This window comes from Tachyglossus aculeatus, chromosome 4 (assembly GCF_015852505.1).
Source record: "Tachyglossus aculeatus isolate mTacAcu1 chromosome 4, mTacAcu1.pri, whole genome shotgun sequence".
Lineage (NCBI taxonomy): Eukaryota > Metazoa > Chordata > Mammalia > Monotremata > Tachyglossidae > Tachyglossus > Tachyglossus aculeatus.
In genome coordinates, this window is record NC_052069.1 from 16,021,023 (window position 1) to 16,039,225 (window position 18,203).

Below are 18,203 nucleotides of genomic sequence, written 5' to 3' on the forward strand. Positions count from 1 at the left end.
TAATCCCATTTTACAGATGAAGTAACTGAGGCCCAGAGAAATCAATCAATCAATTGTATTTATTGAGCGCTTACTGTGTGCAGAGCACTGTACTAAGCGCTTAAGTGACTTACCCCATCAGGCAGGTGATGGAGCCGGGAATAGAGCCCAGGTCCTCTGACGCCCAGGCCGTGCTCTTCCCATTACGCCACGCTACTCCTCAATTATACTCTGCTGTCCTTGGAGGCTCCTAATCCATCGATTAATCTTTCATTTCCTCACACAATTTTCCCACTGTTCTGCATCAATCTTGTACGGGTCCATACCCCTTTAGCGTGTACCCCAACTCCATCCCCACAACACTCATGTACACATCCTCACTTAATAATAATAATATTAATAATAATAATAATAATAATAATAAGGGTATTTATTAAGCGCTTACTATGTGCCAAGCCCCCTTCTGAGCACTGGTGGGGTACAAGGTTATTCAGGTTGTCTCACAGGGGGCTCACAGTCTTCATCCCCATTTTACAGATGAGGTAACTGAGGCCCACAGAAGTTAAATGACTTGCCCAAAGTCACACAGCTGACATTTGGCGGAGCCGGGATTTGAACCCATGACCTCTGACTTCCAAAGCCCGGGCTCTTCTCCATTGAGCCACACTGCTTCTCATTTAATTTTTAATGACATTTCATAAGTGCTATGTGCCACACACTGTAATCAGGATAATCAGGTTGGACACAGTCCCAGTCCCACCTGGGGCACACGGTTTTCATTCCCATTTTATGGATGAGGCAACTGAGGCACAGAGAAGCAAAGTGACTCGCCCAAGGCCACAGAGCAGACACACGATGGAGTGGGATTAAAATGCAGGCTCGGTGACTGCCATGCCCGCGTTCTTTCCACTAGGCCGGGCGGCTTCTCAATTATACTCTGCTCTCCTTGTAATCTACTGCTTCAGGAGAAGCAGCGTGGCTCAGTGGAAAGAGGGCAGGCTTTGGAGTCAGAGGTCATGGGTTCGAATCCCGGCTCCGCCAACTGTCAGCTGTGTGACTTTGGGCAAGTCACGTCACTTCTCCGGGCCTCAGTTCCCTCATCTGTAAAATGGGGATGAAGCCTGTGAGCCCCCGGTGGGACAACCTGATTAACCTTGTACCCCGCCAGCGCTCAGAACAAGGCTTGGCACATAGTAAGTGCTTAATAAATGCCATCATTATCATTATTATTAATTGTATTCTCCCAAGCATTCAATACCCGTGCTCTGTGCGCAGTGAGTGCTCGATACTACTGACTTGTCAATCGGGTATTTTAGGAATGGATACTTGAGTAAGAATTACGATTTTTAAAGATGTACTGACCAAACTGTCTGCAGAAACATTTTGTGAAGTATCTGGTCACAGATAAATAATCTGCAGCTATCTGTTTCTAATCTAGTCTCATGTGCTTGGTTATGTACCCCAACACTTGGCACATAGTAAGTGCTTAATACATACTGTAAGTATTATTAATAATAATGATGTTACTATTTGTGGTATTTGTTAAGCGCTTACTTTGTGCCAGGCACTGTAGTGGACACAAGCAAATCATGTTGCCAACTTGTACTTCCCAAGCGCTTAGTACAGTGCTCTGCACACAGTAAGCGCTCAATAAATACGATTGATGATGATGATGATGATGATGGACACAGTCTCAGTCCCCATCTTACAGCTGAGAAATGAATAATAATAATAATAATAATGGTATTTAAGAGCTTACTATGTACCAAGCACTGTTCTAAGTGCTGGGGTAGATACAAGTTAATCAGGTTGTCTCACATGGAGATCCCAGTTTTAATCCCCATTGTAAAGATGAGGTAACTGAGGCACAGAGAAGTTAAGCGGCTTGCCCAAGGTCACACGGCAGACGAGTGGCAGAGCCGGGATTAGAACCCATGACCTTCTAACTCCCAAGCCCGTGCTCTATCTGCTACGCCAAAACGTTATCTGCCATACGAAACCACCAACTGAAGGCCAAAAAATGGAAAGACGCTGCTGCTGAGAGGCATTTGAATAACCGAAAAATACAAGAAATCTTACAAAGCAAGTGTTGGGAAACATTTTATAATTTATATAGAAATCTCAGTAAGAAACCATGTAAAATGACAGAAATATCCACCTTACAGTAAGAGTCGTCCCCCCCCCCCCCCAAAATCAAACACAGAATGTAAATTTTAATTATAAAACACAGGAATATGAACAAAACAGATTCAAATCATCTCAGATTATTTGGCAACTGATCGCATCATTGCAAGAGACAAATTCGATCATAAGAACGGTTTAATCTTATGAAAAACTAAGCTTGGACATTTTGCTCTTTATGGGAATTAAAACATGGTTAGAAAAAAAAAAAAAAAAAGACCGGCGTTAGCACCAGTTCCATCTTTGAAATACCTGTGTAGAAAACGTAACCTAAAATGCTGAAGCTATACAAATCTGAGAAGAAATGGTTTTAACGCCCAATGGATCGCTCTTCTTTGAAAAGGACAAATACTGAAAGAACAATTAAGTAAATTTCAACCTAACAGCTAGCAGGAGGCCAAACGTCCACTAGAGAAGTTTTTGCCCGAAGTGAGTTGAGTCAGCTAACTAAACTAGGAACTATTTCTTTTTCTGAGGTTGGTAATAAAGTTACAGATGCAAATATAACCTAAAAACAAGTTACATGTTTCATTTAATATAGTCACAACTGTGAACAGAAAAGAAACGGAATTCCTTTCTTTAGCTAATCTACTCTACTGGAATACATGCGAAAGAGCTCCTCCTGCCAGATCAGATTCGGAGAATTTTCAAGACGGACGGAATCCTGGAAATTATTCCCTACTGATGACTGCATAGCATTTAAAACCATTTTCATAAAAAAAAAAAAAAATAGACTGAGATATATAGTAAAGGTCACAGATAAGTCCTCTGTAAAATAAATAAAGTGTCCATCATCGATTAGCATCATACACAGAGTAAAATACAACCTATTTTTACATGTTTATATACTGTACAAAGATTATCAATTTAGGCCCCTTGATGCCCTGTGGCCCGGAAGCTTTTGCCTTAGCGATGTGTCACATTGGGAAATCCCAATTTTGAGGGTTAAAATATACAACTACTTTGTTTAATTCTGGTACAAAGTAAACTTACTTGTTTTATCTGAAATAAATGTACACGATATCCCATATAAACAATACTATATAAAGCTGTTTAAGACACAAAAAGAAAAAGCTTGCCTTTATTAACTTGAGCACATGCGCATCCCTTTTCTTTAAAAAAAAAAAACAAAAAACGAGGAACAAAAAAATAAACAAAAAACAAAAAAAAAAGCAAGCCTATGACCAGAGAGACTCCTCCCATGGCAACTCCACCATTTTTCGAACCAGGGGAGAACGGGTGCTGGGCTTTACCGCCTGGCTTTTTTCCCTGGGGTTTCGTCACCCTTCTGCTGGCCTCTGGTGCGGATGGCTGGCGGGCTGGGCTCTCGTTTGCGTTTGGAGGGGGACAGCTGTGCCTTTGGCCTGGAGGACAAACAGAAGAAAAATGCCTTTAAGAATTACGATCACATCTGTTGATCGCTCATTTACTCATTCATTCATTCAGTCGCATTTATTGAGCGCTTAAACACCATTATTATTATTATTGTGTGCAGAGCACTGTACTAGGCGTTTGGAAAGTACAGTTCGGCAACAAAGAGAGACCACCCCTACCCAACACTGGGCTCACGGTCTAGAAGGGGGGAGGTGGACAACAAAACAAAACAAGTAGACAGGCATTGATATAAATAAACAGAATTATAAGATATATACACATCATTAATAAAATAAATAGAATAACAAATAGGTACAAATATACACAAGTGCTGTGGGGCGGGGAAGGGGGTTGAGCGGAGGGAGGGAGTAGGGGCGATGGGGTGGAGGAGGAGGAGAGGAAAAGGGGGCTCGTTGTGGGATATAAGCGGCACAGGTCCTCTGCTCCATCTCGAGCGGTAAACCAGTTCTCTTGTTCTGTCCTGACAGAGGCTGGGGGAAACTTTGAAAACCACTTTGGTAACATGTTTATCAGTCAGTTGCACTTATTGAGTGCTTAATGTGTGCACAGCACTGTCCTAAGTGCTTGGGAGAGTACAATGTAACAATGAACAGACATATTCCCTGACTACAATGAGCTTACAGTCTAGAGGGGGAGACAGACATGAATATAAATAAATGACAGATATGGGCATAAGTGCTGTGGGGCTGGCGGGGGGAGATGACTAAAGGGAGCAAGTCAAGGCAACGTAGAAGGGAGTGGGAGAAGAGGAAAGGAGGTCTTAGTCAGGGAAGGCCTCTTGGAGGAGATGGGCCTTTGATAAGGCTTTGAATGGGGGGAGGCTAAGTGTCTGTCGGACATGAGGAGGGAGGGCGTTCCAGGCCAGAGGCAGGATGTGGGCGAGAGGTTGGCAGCAAAGCAGACGAAATGGAGGTACAGTGAGGTTAGAGTTAGTGGAGCGAAGTGTGCCGGCTGGGTTGGTTGGCAATGTCAAATGTAATCTGCCTGAAAAGACTTGATTCATATTTACAGTTGGTTTTCCTGGCGTTCGGTAGAGTATAACAGAATCAAGAGGGTAGTGAATTCACTTTGAGCAATGAGCAATATCAATCAAGGGTAATTACTGAGTGTTTCTTGTGGGCGGTGCACTGTACAAAGTACTTGGGGGAGTACAACACAGTAGAATTGGCAGACAAGATCCAGGCAAGGAGCTGGAGGTGCCTATCTGTAGTGTGTCCAAAACTCCAAAGAGAAAATTGGACAAGAATGCAGAGGCCAAACGGAAGCCATTTTTTATCTGTTAGCCTTCCAGACGATGGCTCTAAGATTTGTTCTTTGCACCATATTCTACCCAGTGTTCCTTACCAGGTCTAACCAAGAGGCACCCCAAGAAAGAAGCACCTTCAGTGTCTCCTTTCCTTCCCCATCTGCTCAGTTTTCAATTCTTTAATTTTCACTATATTTCTAGTCAGATTCATGACTTCCACGTGTGATTTGATTCTGTTAAATAAGATGCTACAATGCACACCCTTCTTTTCTGAAGTCTCACATTTCTTCCTGCTTCTGGACATTGCTATTTGGATATATCGCTGATGCCTCAAACTTAACCAGTCTAAATCAAACTCCTCATCTTCCCACCCAAACCCTGTCCTCTCAAACACTTTCCTGTCACTGTTGACACCACCACATCCTCCCACTACTAAACCTGCAACCGTGGCATCATTCTTGACTCATCTCTGGTCACAGTCAATCCGTCACTAAATCCTGTCGATCCACGACATCATAAAAATCTGCCCTTTCCTCTCCACCCAAATTGCTACCATGTTAACCCAAGCACTGATCCTATCCTGCCTTGATTACTTTATCAGCCTTCTTGCTGACCTCCCTGCCTCTCCTTAGTCCAGTCCACACTTCACTCTGCTACCCAGCTGATTTTTCTACAAGAACATTCAGTCTGTTTCCCTGCTCCTCAAGAACCTCCAGTGGTTGCCCATCCACCTCTGCATCAAACAGAAACGCCTCACCATCAGCTCTAAAGCACTCAATCCCCTTGCCCCCCTTACCTCACCGCGCTGCTCTCGTATTTCAACCCAGCCTGCACACTTCATTCCTCTAACGCCAACCTACTCACTGTACCTCCACCTCATCTACCTCATCACCGCCCTCTGACCCATGTCCTGCCTCTGGCCTGGAATGCCTCCCTCTTCATATCCTACAATGACTCTCCCCACCTTCAAAGCCTCCTTAAAAACACATCACCACCAAGAGGCCTTCCCTAAGCCCTCATTTCCTCTTCTCCCACTCCCTTGAGCATTACCCTTGCACTTGGATTTGTTCTTTTTACACCCCCACCTCGGCCCCCCAGAACTTACGTACATGTCCATAATTACTTATATGAATGCCTGTCTCTGCCCCTAGACTGTAAGCTTATTGTGGGCAGGAAACTTGTCTACCAACTCTGTTAGAGTGTATTCTCCCAAGCCCTTCATAAATACATTGATTGATCTCTCTCATTCAATCTGCATATTCAGGCAATTGCCAAATTATCGATTGTCATCATCATCGGGTTTACTAAGAGCTTACTGTGTGCACAGCACCGTACTAAGCCCTTGGGAGTACAATACAAAAGAGTTCGCTGCCCACAATGACCATACAGTCTAGAGGAATTATCCAAACTGCTATCACACCTCGTCCAAGCACTCGTCATATCCTATCTTGACTAGTGCATAAGCTTCTTAGAGCTGACCTATTCCCCTCCCACCGCTTCCCTTTTCAGTCCACACTTCTTTCTGCTGCCTAAATCCTTTATCGAAAAAATCATTTTGCACACACCTCCAATGGCTGCCCATCCATCCTCATGCCAAAAAACCCCTTCACTATGGGCTTTACTTGTACTGATGTTTGTCTCCCCCTCTCTAGTCCGTGAGCCCGTTGTGGGCCGGGATTGTCTCTCTTTATTGCTGTATTGTACTTTCCAAGCGCTTAGTACAGTGCTCTGCACAAAGTAAGCGGTCAATAAATACGATTGAATGAAATGAATGAATACATACGATTGAATTGAAGGAATGAACGAAGGCACTCAATCAGCTATTTCCCTCCTCTCCCACTACAACGCAGCCTGCACACTTTGCTCCTCCAATACGACCTAATTAGGCTGACTTGATCTTGTCTCTTTCTCACCAATGACCCTCTTGTTCATTCCCTCCCTCCTGCTTGGAATTCTCTCCCTCAATAACCGGGAGACTATCTCTCATTAAAAAGCCCGACTGAAATCACACCTCCACCAGGAAGCCTTTCTGAATTTCCTCACCCTACCTGCCCTCCCTTCTGTGTCACTGCAGCATGGGCTAGTAAAGTCAGGAGACCTGAGTTCTACTCCTGACTCTGCAACCCGGGGCAATTCATTTCAGTGTTCCTTGCCTTAGTTTCCTCATCTGTAAAATGAGAATTCAATGTGTTTTCCCTCCTACTCAGACTGTGAGCCCCGTGTGACAGAGGGTCTGTTTCTCACTGAATTATCTACTTTAGCGCTTTGTATAGTGTTTGGTACATAGTAAGCATTTAATACCACAGTCATTATTATTACTGCTAATAATAATTAGACTAAACACTATTCTTTCCACATTAGTCTCACTCCCTTCAGTACATACTTCAGTTGCCCAGAATACTTGCCCCAACCTCGTAGCACTTATATATATATACATTTATCCAAATACTCCGCTGTTTTCCCTACCCGTAGTAGATTCTAATGTGGCTTCGCAACTAGACTGAAGCTCATTGAGAGCACTCATTCATTCATTCAATTGTATTTATTCAGCGCTGTGTACAAAGCACTGTACTAAGCGCTTACTGAGCAAGCACTCAGCCCAGTGCTCTTCACAGTAAGCACTCAATAAACGCCAATGACTGATTAATTTGTAAGGTAACAAGCACAGTAAAAGGCTGAAAAGCTCCTAAATTCATTCAAGAAGACAGCATTTGCACAGAAAAATGAATACTCTTAATGGAAACAGAAGTCAAATATAAGATGTGCCCATTAATTTTGAGACTTACCTTCCTAATGGGGGAGATTTACTAACTTTTTCGGTGGTCGACAGCTTCTCTTTTGATAATTTTTGGCGATTTCGCGGAGACGCTGTTTCTGGGCTACTAAGTTTAGAAGCTGCACGTGTAGTTGGTTTGCTTGGCTGCTTTCTGAAATAAATTTAAAATAAAAATTGAATGCAGTGTGTGTACTGGAGGCATACCATTTACTTATTATTCCAGGGAATTGCTAACCATTCTAACAATAAAAAACTCTCGCCGACAGCCTTATTTAAAATCCCTAAATGGGTCTGGAGAATTCTGTAATAATTAGGAGCTGACAGACGCATGAGAAGTAACAGCATGTATCTTTACAGGAAAACATCAGGCCAGGAAAATTTGATCATTTTCGTAGAATTACAAAATCAGATAAAATGAAATAATAATAATAATAATAATAATAATGATAACAATGATGGCATTTATTAAGTGCTTACTATGTTCTAAGCGCTGGGGAGGTTACAAGGTGATCAGGTTGTCCCATGGGGGGCTCACAGTCTTCATCCCCATTTTACAGATGAGGTAACTGAGGCACAGAGAAGTGACTTGCCCAAAGTCACACAGCTGACAATTGGCGGAGCCGGGATTTGAACCCATGACCTCTGACTTCAAAGCCCATCCTCTTTCCACTGAGCCATGCTGCTTCTCACTGAGCCACGCTGCTTAATTTGATGCCAAGCAGAATCACTAGTGATTTTCATAGACTTAACAAAAATCAGATTTTTAAGAGTCAAATGAGTTCAGGCATGGTCACAGACTAAAAGACATGAAGGTTCTCAGCAGCGTGGTTCAGTGGAAAGAGCCCGGGCTTTGGAGTCAGAGGTCATGGGTTCGAATCCCAACTCCACCATGTCTGCTGTGTGATCGTGGGCAAGTCACTTAACTTCTCTGGGCCTCAGTTACCTCATCTGGAAAATGGGGATTAAGACTGTGCGCCCCACGTGGGACAACCTGATCACCCTGTATCCTCCCCAGCACTTGGAACGGTGCCTTGCACATAGTAAGTGCTTAACAAATGCCAATTATTATTATTATTATCAAATCCAATGTGCGCTCTGTGGCTTGATTTTACATCTTCAGACGAAAGGCAGTACCAAAGCCCACACACAAATTACCAGTTTCTAATATTTAAAATGCAATTTTGAAAAATCATGGGTGGGGGAGGGAGGCTTGAGGTGGGAATGGTCCTGGGAGTTGAGACATGGATTCAAATCCTGCTCTGCCACTTGCCTGTTGTGTGACCTTGGGTGAGTCACTAAAGCTCCATGAGGATTAAACACCGGTACTCCCTCCCTTCTAAACTGTGAGTCCTATGTGGTTCGAGACCTGTGTACACACTAATTATAATAATAGTAACAATAATGGTTTTTGGTAAGCGCTTACTGTGTGCCAGGCACTGTACTAGACACTGGGGGGGAGAAGCAGCGTGGCTTAATGGAAAGAGCACGGGCTTGGGAGTCAGAGGTCATGGGTTCTAATCCTGGCTCTGCCACTTGTCAGCTGTGTGACTTTAGGCAAGTCACTTAACTTCTCTGGGCCTCAGTTCCCTCATCTGTAAAATGGGGATGAAGACTGTGAGCCCCACATGGGACAACCTGATTACCTTGAATCTACCCCAGTGCTTAGAACAGTGCATGGCACATAGTAAGCGCTTAATACCATCATTATTATTATTACTATTACAAGCAAATTGGGTTGGACACATTTCCTGTCTCACCTGGGGCTCCCAGTCACAATCCCCGTTTTACAGACGAGGTAAATGAGGCACAGAGAATAATAATAATGATGATGGCATTTGTTAAGCGCTTACTATGTGCAAAGCACTGTTCTAAGCGCTGGGAAACATACAGGGTAATCAGGGTGTCCCATGTAGGGCTCACAGGCTTCATCCCCATTTTACAGATGAAGGAACTGAGGCCCAGAGAACTTAAGTGGCTTGCCCAAAGTCACACGGCTGACAAGTGGCAGAAGTGGTATTAGAACCCATGACCTCTGACTCCCAAGCCCGGGCTCTCTCCACTAAGCCACGCTGCTTCTCCAAGTGAAGTGACTTGCCCAAGGTCACACAGCAGACAAGGGGCAGAGCCGGGATTAGAACCCACAACCTTCTGACTCCCAGGCTCTATCCTTATCTTGTATCTACCCCAGCACTTAAGCACAGTCCTTAGAACTCCATAAGCGCTTAATTAATGTCATGATCATTACTGGTTTTACAGGCATAAATGACAAGTTGACATGAAGGATGAATGATGGGGGAAATAAAATTGGCTACGTATAAGAACAGCTGAAAACAATCTCAGAGACAAAACGACATCTGCCTCAGTTTGCTATCTCTCCGGCTGCATAAACAGGGAGGGTAGGACACGCAGGAACAGCAACCGCTGGTCCCATCTTCTATTAGACGATTCCAATTAGTTCTGGGGATAACATTCCCTCAACAGAATCGACTGCAGCTGGAACACTCTGCCACAGGGAATTAGAATTAAATTTGGCTCAGTTCCCATTCTCAGGGTTTTAAAAAGGTAGCAGGATTACACCAACATCCAACCATCAAGTAGACAGGAGAGACAAGAATCAGAGACAAGAATAAAGACTGAGAAATTATTGCAGAATCACAAGGACAAACACCCACACACATTCATACTAACCCACCCGCATCTACGTGAAACTAGTGGGGCCTGACATTCCAAGACAGTCAACGGACTGAAAAATTAATGGAGTTACAGCCCCACTGGATACAAAGAGAGGATATGTTTGTACATATTTTTTACTCTATTTATTTTATTTGTACATATCTATTCTATTTATTTTGTTAGCATGTTTGGTTTTGTTCTCTGTCTCCCCCTTTTAGACTGTGAGCCCACTGTTGGGTAGGGACTGTCTCTATATGTTGCCAATTTGTACTTCCCAAGCGCTTAGTACAGTGCTCTGCACATAGTAAGCGCTCAATAAATACGATTGATGAAAGAGAGGACCCATAGCTTGCCTGCTGTGAAGATTTCTCAGGCTAGGCCGGCACATGATGCTCTAAGTGTTGATATTTGAAGAGGAAATATTATTATTATTATGAATAATGGTATTTGCCAAGTGCTCACTCTATGCCATGCACTATATTAAGCACTGGGGCAGATAAAAGTTAACCAGGTTGGACACAGTCCATATCTCACCTGGGGCTCACAGTCTTAATCTCCATTTTACTGTCTCTCCCTTCTAGACTGTAAGCCCGTTGCTGGGTAGGGATTGTCTCTATCTGTTGCTGAACTGTACTTTCCAAGCGCTTAGTACAGTGCTCTGCACACAGAGAAGCAGAGAAGAGAAGCAGCGTGGCTTAGTGGAAAGAGCCCAGGCTTTGGAGTCAGAGGTCATGGGTTCGAATCTGGACTCCACCACTTGTCAGCTGTGTGACTTTGGGCAAATCACTTATCTTCTCTGTGCCTCAGTTACTTCATCTGGAAAATGGGGACTAAGACTGTGAGCCCCACGTGGGACAATCTGATAACCTTGTATCTAAACCGGCACTTAGAACAGTGCTTTGCACATAGTAAGCGCTTAACAAATACCATCATTATTATTATTAAATACGACTGAATGAATGAACGAATTTTACAGATGAGGTAACTGAGGCCCAGAGGAGTGAACTCACTTGCCCAAGGTTACAGGGCAGACAATTGGTGGAGGCAGGATTAGAACCCAGGTCTTCTGACTCCCAGCCTTCTGCTCTTTCCACTAGGCCTCACTGCTTCTCTCAAGCAATAAAGGAGTATTGGGGGGAATGACTGGAACGCTCAGTCTGCTGTGTTAGCCTGGGAAGGCCCAGTGAAAGAAGAGACTTTTGAAGAGGAGGGATGAAGTCTGATGGAGAATGGGAAGGAAGGGAAGGTCCTGGGATGGTGAAGCTTGGTTAGCGTGGCTAGTACAGAAGGCTAGGAAAGAAATGAAGGAAGAGAGGAAGGTGGTGGGAAGCTTGGAAGCCCAACTTTGGGTTCTGATTTGATCCAATTGGCACCTGGACTGACTGAGGACCTCTGGGCAGACAGGACTACAAGTAGGTTGATCTGATCTTGGCAGTTTTGTATTTCCTCCTGCCTTTATGGCATCTCTCGATGGATGCCCCGCCAAACAGAACTCCTTACCTTCCCATTCAAACCCTGTCCTACCCTTCCATTTCCCATCACTATAAGCAACACCATTAAAGCCCACAACTTCGGCATTATCCTCAACTCATTTCTCTCAGGCAATCAGCATATTCAACCTGTCACCAAATCCTGTCTATTTCACTTTGCGACCCGTTCCTCTCCATCCAAACTGCTCCGATGCTGAGCCAAGCCCTCATCCTACGATTCCGCCTTGACTACTGCATCCGCCTCTTCGCTGACCTCCCTGCCTCCTGTCTCTCCACACACCAGTACACATTTCATTCTGCTGTCCAGGTCATTTTTCCTAAGAAAACATTCAGTTCACGTCTCCCCACTCAAGAACCGCCCGTGGTTGCCCATCCACCTCTGCTTCAAACAGAAAATCCTTACCATTGGTATTAAAGCATTTAATCCACTAATCCCGTCCTACCTCACCCAGCCTTGCTCACTAAGCCCTGATCTCATTTATCTCACCGTCAACCCCTTTCTCACATCTCCCCTCTGATCAGGAACCCCCTCCTCCTTCCATATATGCCAGGCTCCCACTCTCCCCAACTTGAAAGCCTAAGATCACATCTCCTCCAAGAGGTCTTCCTCAATTAAACCCTCTTTTAATAATAAGAATTATGGTATTTGTTAAGCGCTTACTACGTGCCGGGCACTGTACTAAACACTGGGGTGGAACAAGCAAATTGGGTTGGACACAGTCCATGTCCCCTGTGGGGCTCACAGACTCAATCCCCATTTCACGGATAAAGAACTGAGGCCCAGAGAAGTGAAGTGACTTGCCCAAGGTCCCACAGCAGACAAATGGCGGAGGCAGGATTAGAACCCATGACCTTCTGTCTCCCAGGCTCGTGCTTTACCCACTATGCCACGCTGCCTAGTTCCCTCTCCCTTCTGCGTCACCTATGCTCTTGGATCTGTGACCTTTGGGCATTTGATCCAGTGCTTAGAACAGTGTTTTGCACATAGTAAGCGCTTAACAAATACCATCATTATTATTTGATATATATATATCAAATATATATATCAGATATATATATACATATATACATACCTGTATATAAGTACATATGTTTGTACATATTTATTACTCTATTTATTTATTTATTTTCCTTGTACATATCTATTCTATTTATTTTATTTTGTTAGTATGTTTGGTTTTGTTCTCTGTCTCCCCCTTGTAGACTGTGAGCCCACTGTTGGGTAGGGACTGTATATGTTGCCAACTTGTACTTCCCAAGCGCTTAGTACAGTGCTCTGCACACAGTAAGCGCTCAATAAATATGATTGATTGATTTGATAATCACTTCATCCTCAACCCCACAATACTTATGTACGTATCTATATATAATATATTTCATATATTTATATTAACGTTTTCTGCCCCTCTAGACTGTAAGCACCGTTGTGGGCAAGAAATGTATCTGAACACTGTATTGTACTCTTTCAAGCACTTAATATAGTGCTCTGTGCATACCAACTGCTCAATAAATACCACTGATGATGATGGTAATGATGAAGAAGAAGAAGTCCTCCCCAGTTCAGCTCTCCTTCCTGAACTCCCGTTCCCCTCTGTGTTGTCTATGAACCTTTGGTTACTTGGAATTCATCCCACCTTCAGCCTCACAGCTCTTATGCACACACCATAATTTCTATTACTACCTCCCTCCTCCTCTAGACTGCAAGCTCACTGTGGGAAGGGAATATGTCTGCCAATTCTGTTGTATGTACTCTCTATAGCACTTAGTAGATTGATCTGCTACAAGCAAGCACTCAAGTTCCATGGATCGACTGATTAAGATGACTCTGCTGCAAGTAAGACAGGCCATGGTTGGCAGAGGCTGGCCATCAGGAGAACAGTGAAAACGTCGCTGAAGTGGCTCAGGGTGAGTTTGTTAGGGTCGAGAGCACGGCACTAGTTGTTTCGGTCTGAAGAAGGGCAGATATTACTGAGAAAAGACAAGCCGGACCAAGAGAAGGATTGTTGAAAGGGGGTCAGGGATGGGGAAAAGGCAGCACTCAACAAATGTGAGTTCACCAGGTCATGAGTGAACAAAAAATCGAAAGGACAAGCCTTCTGGTTGTTTGGGTTATCGGCTTATTCACTTTAGTTTGTCGACTGCCTTCTCGTGATTTCTCTGCTCCTCAGTGATGTGTATTCTAATCATACATGGGTGGAAATGGGCAGCCTACTTTTCTACCCCTGATTTTTCACTCAGGGAAAGGCTGAGGGAAGACAAGAGCGTTCACTGTGCCCCTAGACTGAAGAAGGCCCATCCCAAGAGTACACAGAGGGGCAAGGGCCCAGTGCTTCTGTGGACACCACTGAGCAAGTTAGTTGCTGCCACTCTCCTCCCTCCCCTTGTTGCCGTTTTTAGCCTCACACGCTCAAATGGCTGCTTCCCCTCTGCTTCAAACGTGCCAATCCCCACATCCCCCCCAAAACAAAAAAGCTCCAATCCTGGTGCTATACTCTAGAAACTCCTTATCGGTATTAAGGCTCTCAATCAGCTCTCTCCCTCCTTCTTTTTCTCGCTGCTCTCCTACTACAACCCAGTCTGAACACTTGGCTCCTTTAATGCCACCCGACTCACTGTACCGTGAGCTTGTCTATCTCACCACCAACCCTTTGCCCACGTCCTCCCTCTGGCCTGTAACTCCCTCCTCCTTCATTTCCAACAGCCCACCTCTTCCACCTTCAAAACCCTCCTAAAAAAAAAAAATAAATCACATCTCCTCCAAGAAACCCTCCCTGACTAAGCCCTCATTTCCCTTACACACCCTCTCCTCTGCCTCATCTACCAACTTGGTTCTACACCCCTTACGGACTTTGATATATGTTGCCAACTTGTACTTCCCAAGCGCTTAGTAGAGTGCTCTGCACACAGTAAGCGCTCAATACGACTGAATGATACTCCCCCCAGACCCACAGAACTTACGAACACATCCTTGTACTACACATCCTTACACTCTACTTCTTCCATCTGTAATTTATTTTAACGTCTGCCTCTCCTTGCAGATCATAAACTCCCTGTGGGCAGGGATCGTGTCTATGAACTCTCCTGCACTGTACTTTTCCAGGGGGCTTAGTACAATGCTCTGCACACAGTAAGCGCTCAGTAAACGCCACTAATTGGTTGATGGATTTATGAAGAAAGAACAACATGCTCATTTCTAGATGTTTCAGCTTCAGGTAGATAGTGGAGAGGCCGGTGGGACATCCAAGTGGGACTATACGAATGAATAAATGACTAGCACGAGATGGATCAGAGGTGAACCCCAAACTGCTCAAGGGATGAAAAATAGGATCTGAGAGCAAAAGACTTTAAGGTTTCTCACAGAGAGTTAAAAGGCCAGTTCTCCACCAAGGATAATACAAGTGGAAATAGACATATGCTACAGCCTATGGAAGGTCTGGGATTTTCAAAGCCTTTTTACCTTTGAGCTTCTAATCTTGAAGCTGATCTAGTTGTGGCTCTTAAATGCTTTTCATCATCCTCTTCGTCCTCTTCCTCTTCTTCTTCCTCTTCGGACTCTGGCTCTTTCTTGTCTTCCACTGTCTCAGACACTGACTTTTGGCGTTTTCTTTCTGGCTCTGATGTTTCTGTCGTATAAAATCTACCATGAGCATTGCACATTTCCCAAAGATCCCTCCAAACTCATTCAGTTTGGAGAACTCAAAACTGGCCTGCAGCTAGATTAAGTAGTTCTCAGCTTCCTTTATGTTTCAGCACTTGCAATCCACGTTTGTTTAACTTCATTTTTCAAACACATTTAGTACAGTTTATTCATATGGGTCACAGCCAGAATTCAGAAAAATTCACTTGGACTCAGAACAACATCTGGTATATATCACTTTTGACATGATACTGTAGCAATCTTCACATATTTACGGAAAAATATTACTACTTGTAATCTAGTTTTCTTGTCTCAATGAAAGAAAAACAAAATAAAGCTGATCGTATAAGAGTATGCTATGAAAATGTCAACAATTTTCAGTTCATTACAATCAGTTTCTGGGATGCATACCGGTTTCCTCTGACAGAGTGAAAGAACGTTTAGGCTTTCTTCCTCTCCGGCGCACCGTCACGACGGTCTTGTCTTCCCCGTCATCCTAGGTATAATTAAATTAAACAAAACTAAAGCGGGTGGGCACATATATATGAAAAAGAGATTTGTTTTTCTGTTTACTGGGTTGAGAGTTTTAAGGAAAACTGAAGAAAAAAAATGTGACTTACAGTGGCCAGGTTTCTTTCTTGAAGGTTTATTTCTTTATGAGAATCACCTTTAGGAAATGGGAAAGGAAGGAATTACTGCATTAACGATTTAGTAAAGGACGAGCAAATGCAACATAGGAGTAATTTAAAATGGCAATAAACCGAATCTAATTAAAGCAATATTATGACTTTTTTGTCCAGAAAAGATAATTCTAATGAAAAAAAAAAAAATCATCCTCTGGCTTCCTTCCTCCTCACTCTCTACATTAAGTTCAAAATACCTTAGGTTTCAAGCTTGTCCTATAGATGTTCCTTTCAGATATTCCCTTCCTCTCTCACCAATTCCCACTATATCCCCAATTCTCCCATCGATTCCCTTGGTTCCTTTCTCCTGCTAGCAATTCCAGAGAGAATGGAGGAGAGCACAAACTCAAGTCTGGAACTGTTTCCTGCATCTCATTTACTCCCTTCATTCAATACCTACCTCTTCAATGAAGCCTATCTCTACTAACTGGGAAGGTTGGACAGGGGGGATAGCCTCTTCTAAGTCTAACTGAAAAAAAAAATGCCCAAAGAAATAGGACCTGTCACAAACTAGGTCACAGCAGCAGAAACTAGGTATGAATAGGTTAAAAATCTACAGCAAAGTGGGAAAATGTAACCAGAGAGGAATACGTGTAAAGTGTAAATTTTGCTTACAGCAGAAGGGGTGACATCAGACAGCATTCCCTCAGTTGTTTGTGTTAGCAATCTTGTGATGAGAATTACACTTTTATCTACCCTTTTCATTACAGTAGAAGAACATCTTTCCTGGAATCCCAACCGCCCCTGTTCCCAAATTACATTTGTATTAGGGCAGAGGAATACTGCAGGAACCTACCTGTGGCGGTTATCTTCCCTTTACCACCAGATGGAGATTGTTGGGTCTACATTGAAAAAAAGAAAATTTGAACTAGAACATTCTACCAAAATTCCATGCCCAGGGAAGAGGTAAATCCGATGAAGGTTTTAGATACTCTAACGTGAATGTTCTCTTGTAAAATGAAATATGCAAGAAGCAAATTTTTCATACCAAATTTTTTAGCTGAACACCTCTACCCGACAGAAGTGCATCCACTTTTTGTTCATAAATAGACAGACTGGGTTAAATAATTTAGAGAAACAAGAGAAATGTAACTGCCAAGGTAATCGAGTTAACTTCATAGCCCGGAAGGTCATAGCTGTAGCTCATCAAATTTTTGAAGTTCAACCTCTAGACACCTGGAGGCAATGTGAAAGCCTTGGCTCAGACCTGAGAGACTGTGGCAGTCAGAGTAAGTTGTGGGTGGAAGTGTAGGGAAAGAGGGAAAATGTTTCTTGGAAATTAGCGTTTGCCCTTATTAACCAATGTTTGATGATAAGGGCCGTCTCACTTGTAATGGTGATGGTCTTTGGACCTCCACTAGAAAGCAATCTCCTTGAGGGCTGGGATCGTGTCTACTAACTCTTTTAAGCTTTCTGTCCAGCGTAGTACAGTGTTCTGCACAGAGTAAGTGATCTATAAATATGATTGTGCCTGTGCTCGCTTGCCCATTTCATCTGGTGGAGCTTCGGCAGCTGAGTTTTACACAACTAAACCTCCTCCTCATTATCATCATCGGTATTTACTGAGTGCTTACTACGTGTAGAACACAGTACTGAGTGCTTTCGATCTCCCTCCGTCATCTTCCCTCCTTGTCTGGGTGCTTGTTTATTCAAATTATGCCAACCTGTTTTAGTTAGGCCCTTGGGTATGAAATTACTGTGGCAAAAAAAAAAAAATTGAGAAAATACACCCTAATCAAGCTATTACAGCTCCAAAGTTTCCCCTCAAACCAAAAACACTTGTTCAGACTCCTTTCCTGCCCCTCAAAGTCACCCGCAGCTCCTGCTTCACTTCAACTTTGTTGAAACTCTGCAGTGGCAGCAACTTTTAGATAAGTCTTTATGGCAACATCTATTAATGATGTGAATATATCTATAATTCTATTTATTTATGTTGATGCTATCGGTGCCTGCCAACTTGTTTTAGTTTGTCGTCTGTCTCCCCGCTTCTAGACCGTGAGCCCGTTGTTGGGTAGGGATTGTCTCTATCTGTTGCCGAGTTCTACTTTCCAAGCGCTTAGTACAGTGCTCTGCGCACAGTACGCGCTCAATAAATACGACTGAATGAATGAACTTCTGAAGCTGCCAAACTCAACACAGAATC

The 18,203-nt window shown here is 43.5% G+C and overlaps 1 protein-coding gene across 3 annotated transcripts in view; it reads right to left on the minus strand.

The window, feature by feature from the left end:
- Positions 1-3,212: 3,212 nt before the first annotated feature.
- BOD1L1 (biorientation of chromosomes in cell division 1 like 1) overlaps positions 3,213-18,203 on the minus strand; it is a 76,068-nt gene continuing 61,077 nt past the window's right edge. For all 3 annotated transcript variants that reach the window (XM_038745949.1, XM_038745950.1, XM_038745948.1), the window contains exons 22-27: positions 16,857-16,902; positions 15,998-16,044; positions 15,789-15,873; positions 15,198-15,363; positions 7,588-7,728; positions 3,213-3,524 (exon numbers count right to left, since the gene is read on the minus strand). In XM_038745949.1, the coding sequence (XP_038601877.1) occupies positions 3,410-3,524; positions 7,588-7,728; positions 15,198-15,363; positions 15,789-15,873; positions 15,998-16,044; positions 16,857-16,902 (600 nt within the window). In that variant the 3' untranslated portion in view covers positions 3,213-3,409. The remainder of the gene's footprint in view (positions 3,525-7,587; positions 7,729-15,197; positions 15,364-15,788; positions 15,874-15,997; positions 16,045-16,856; positions 16,903-18,203) is intronic.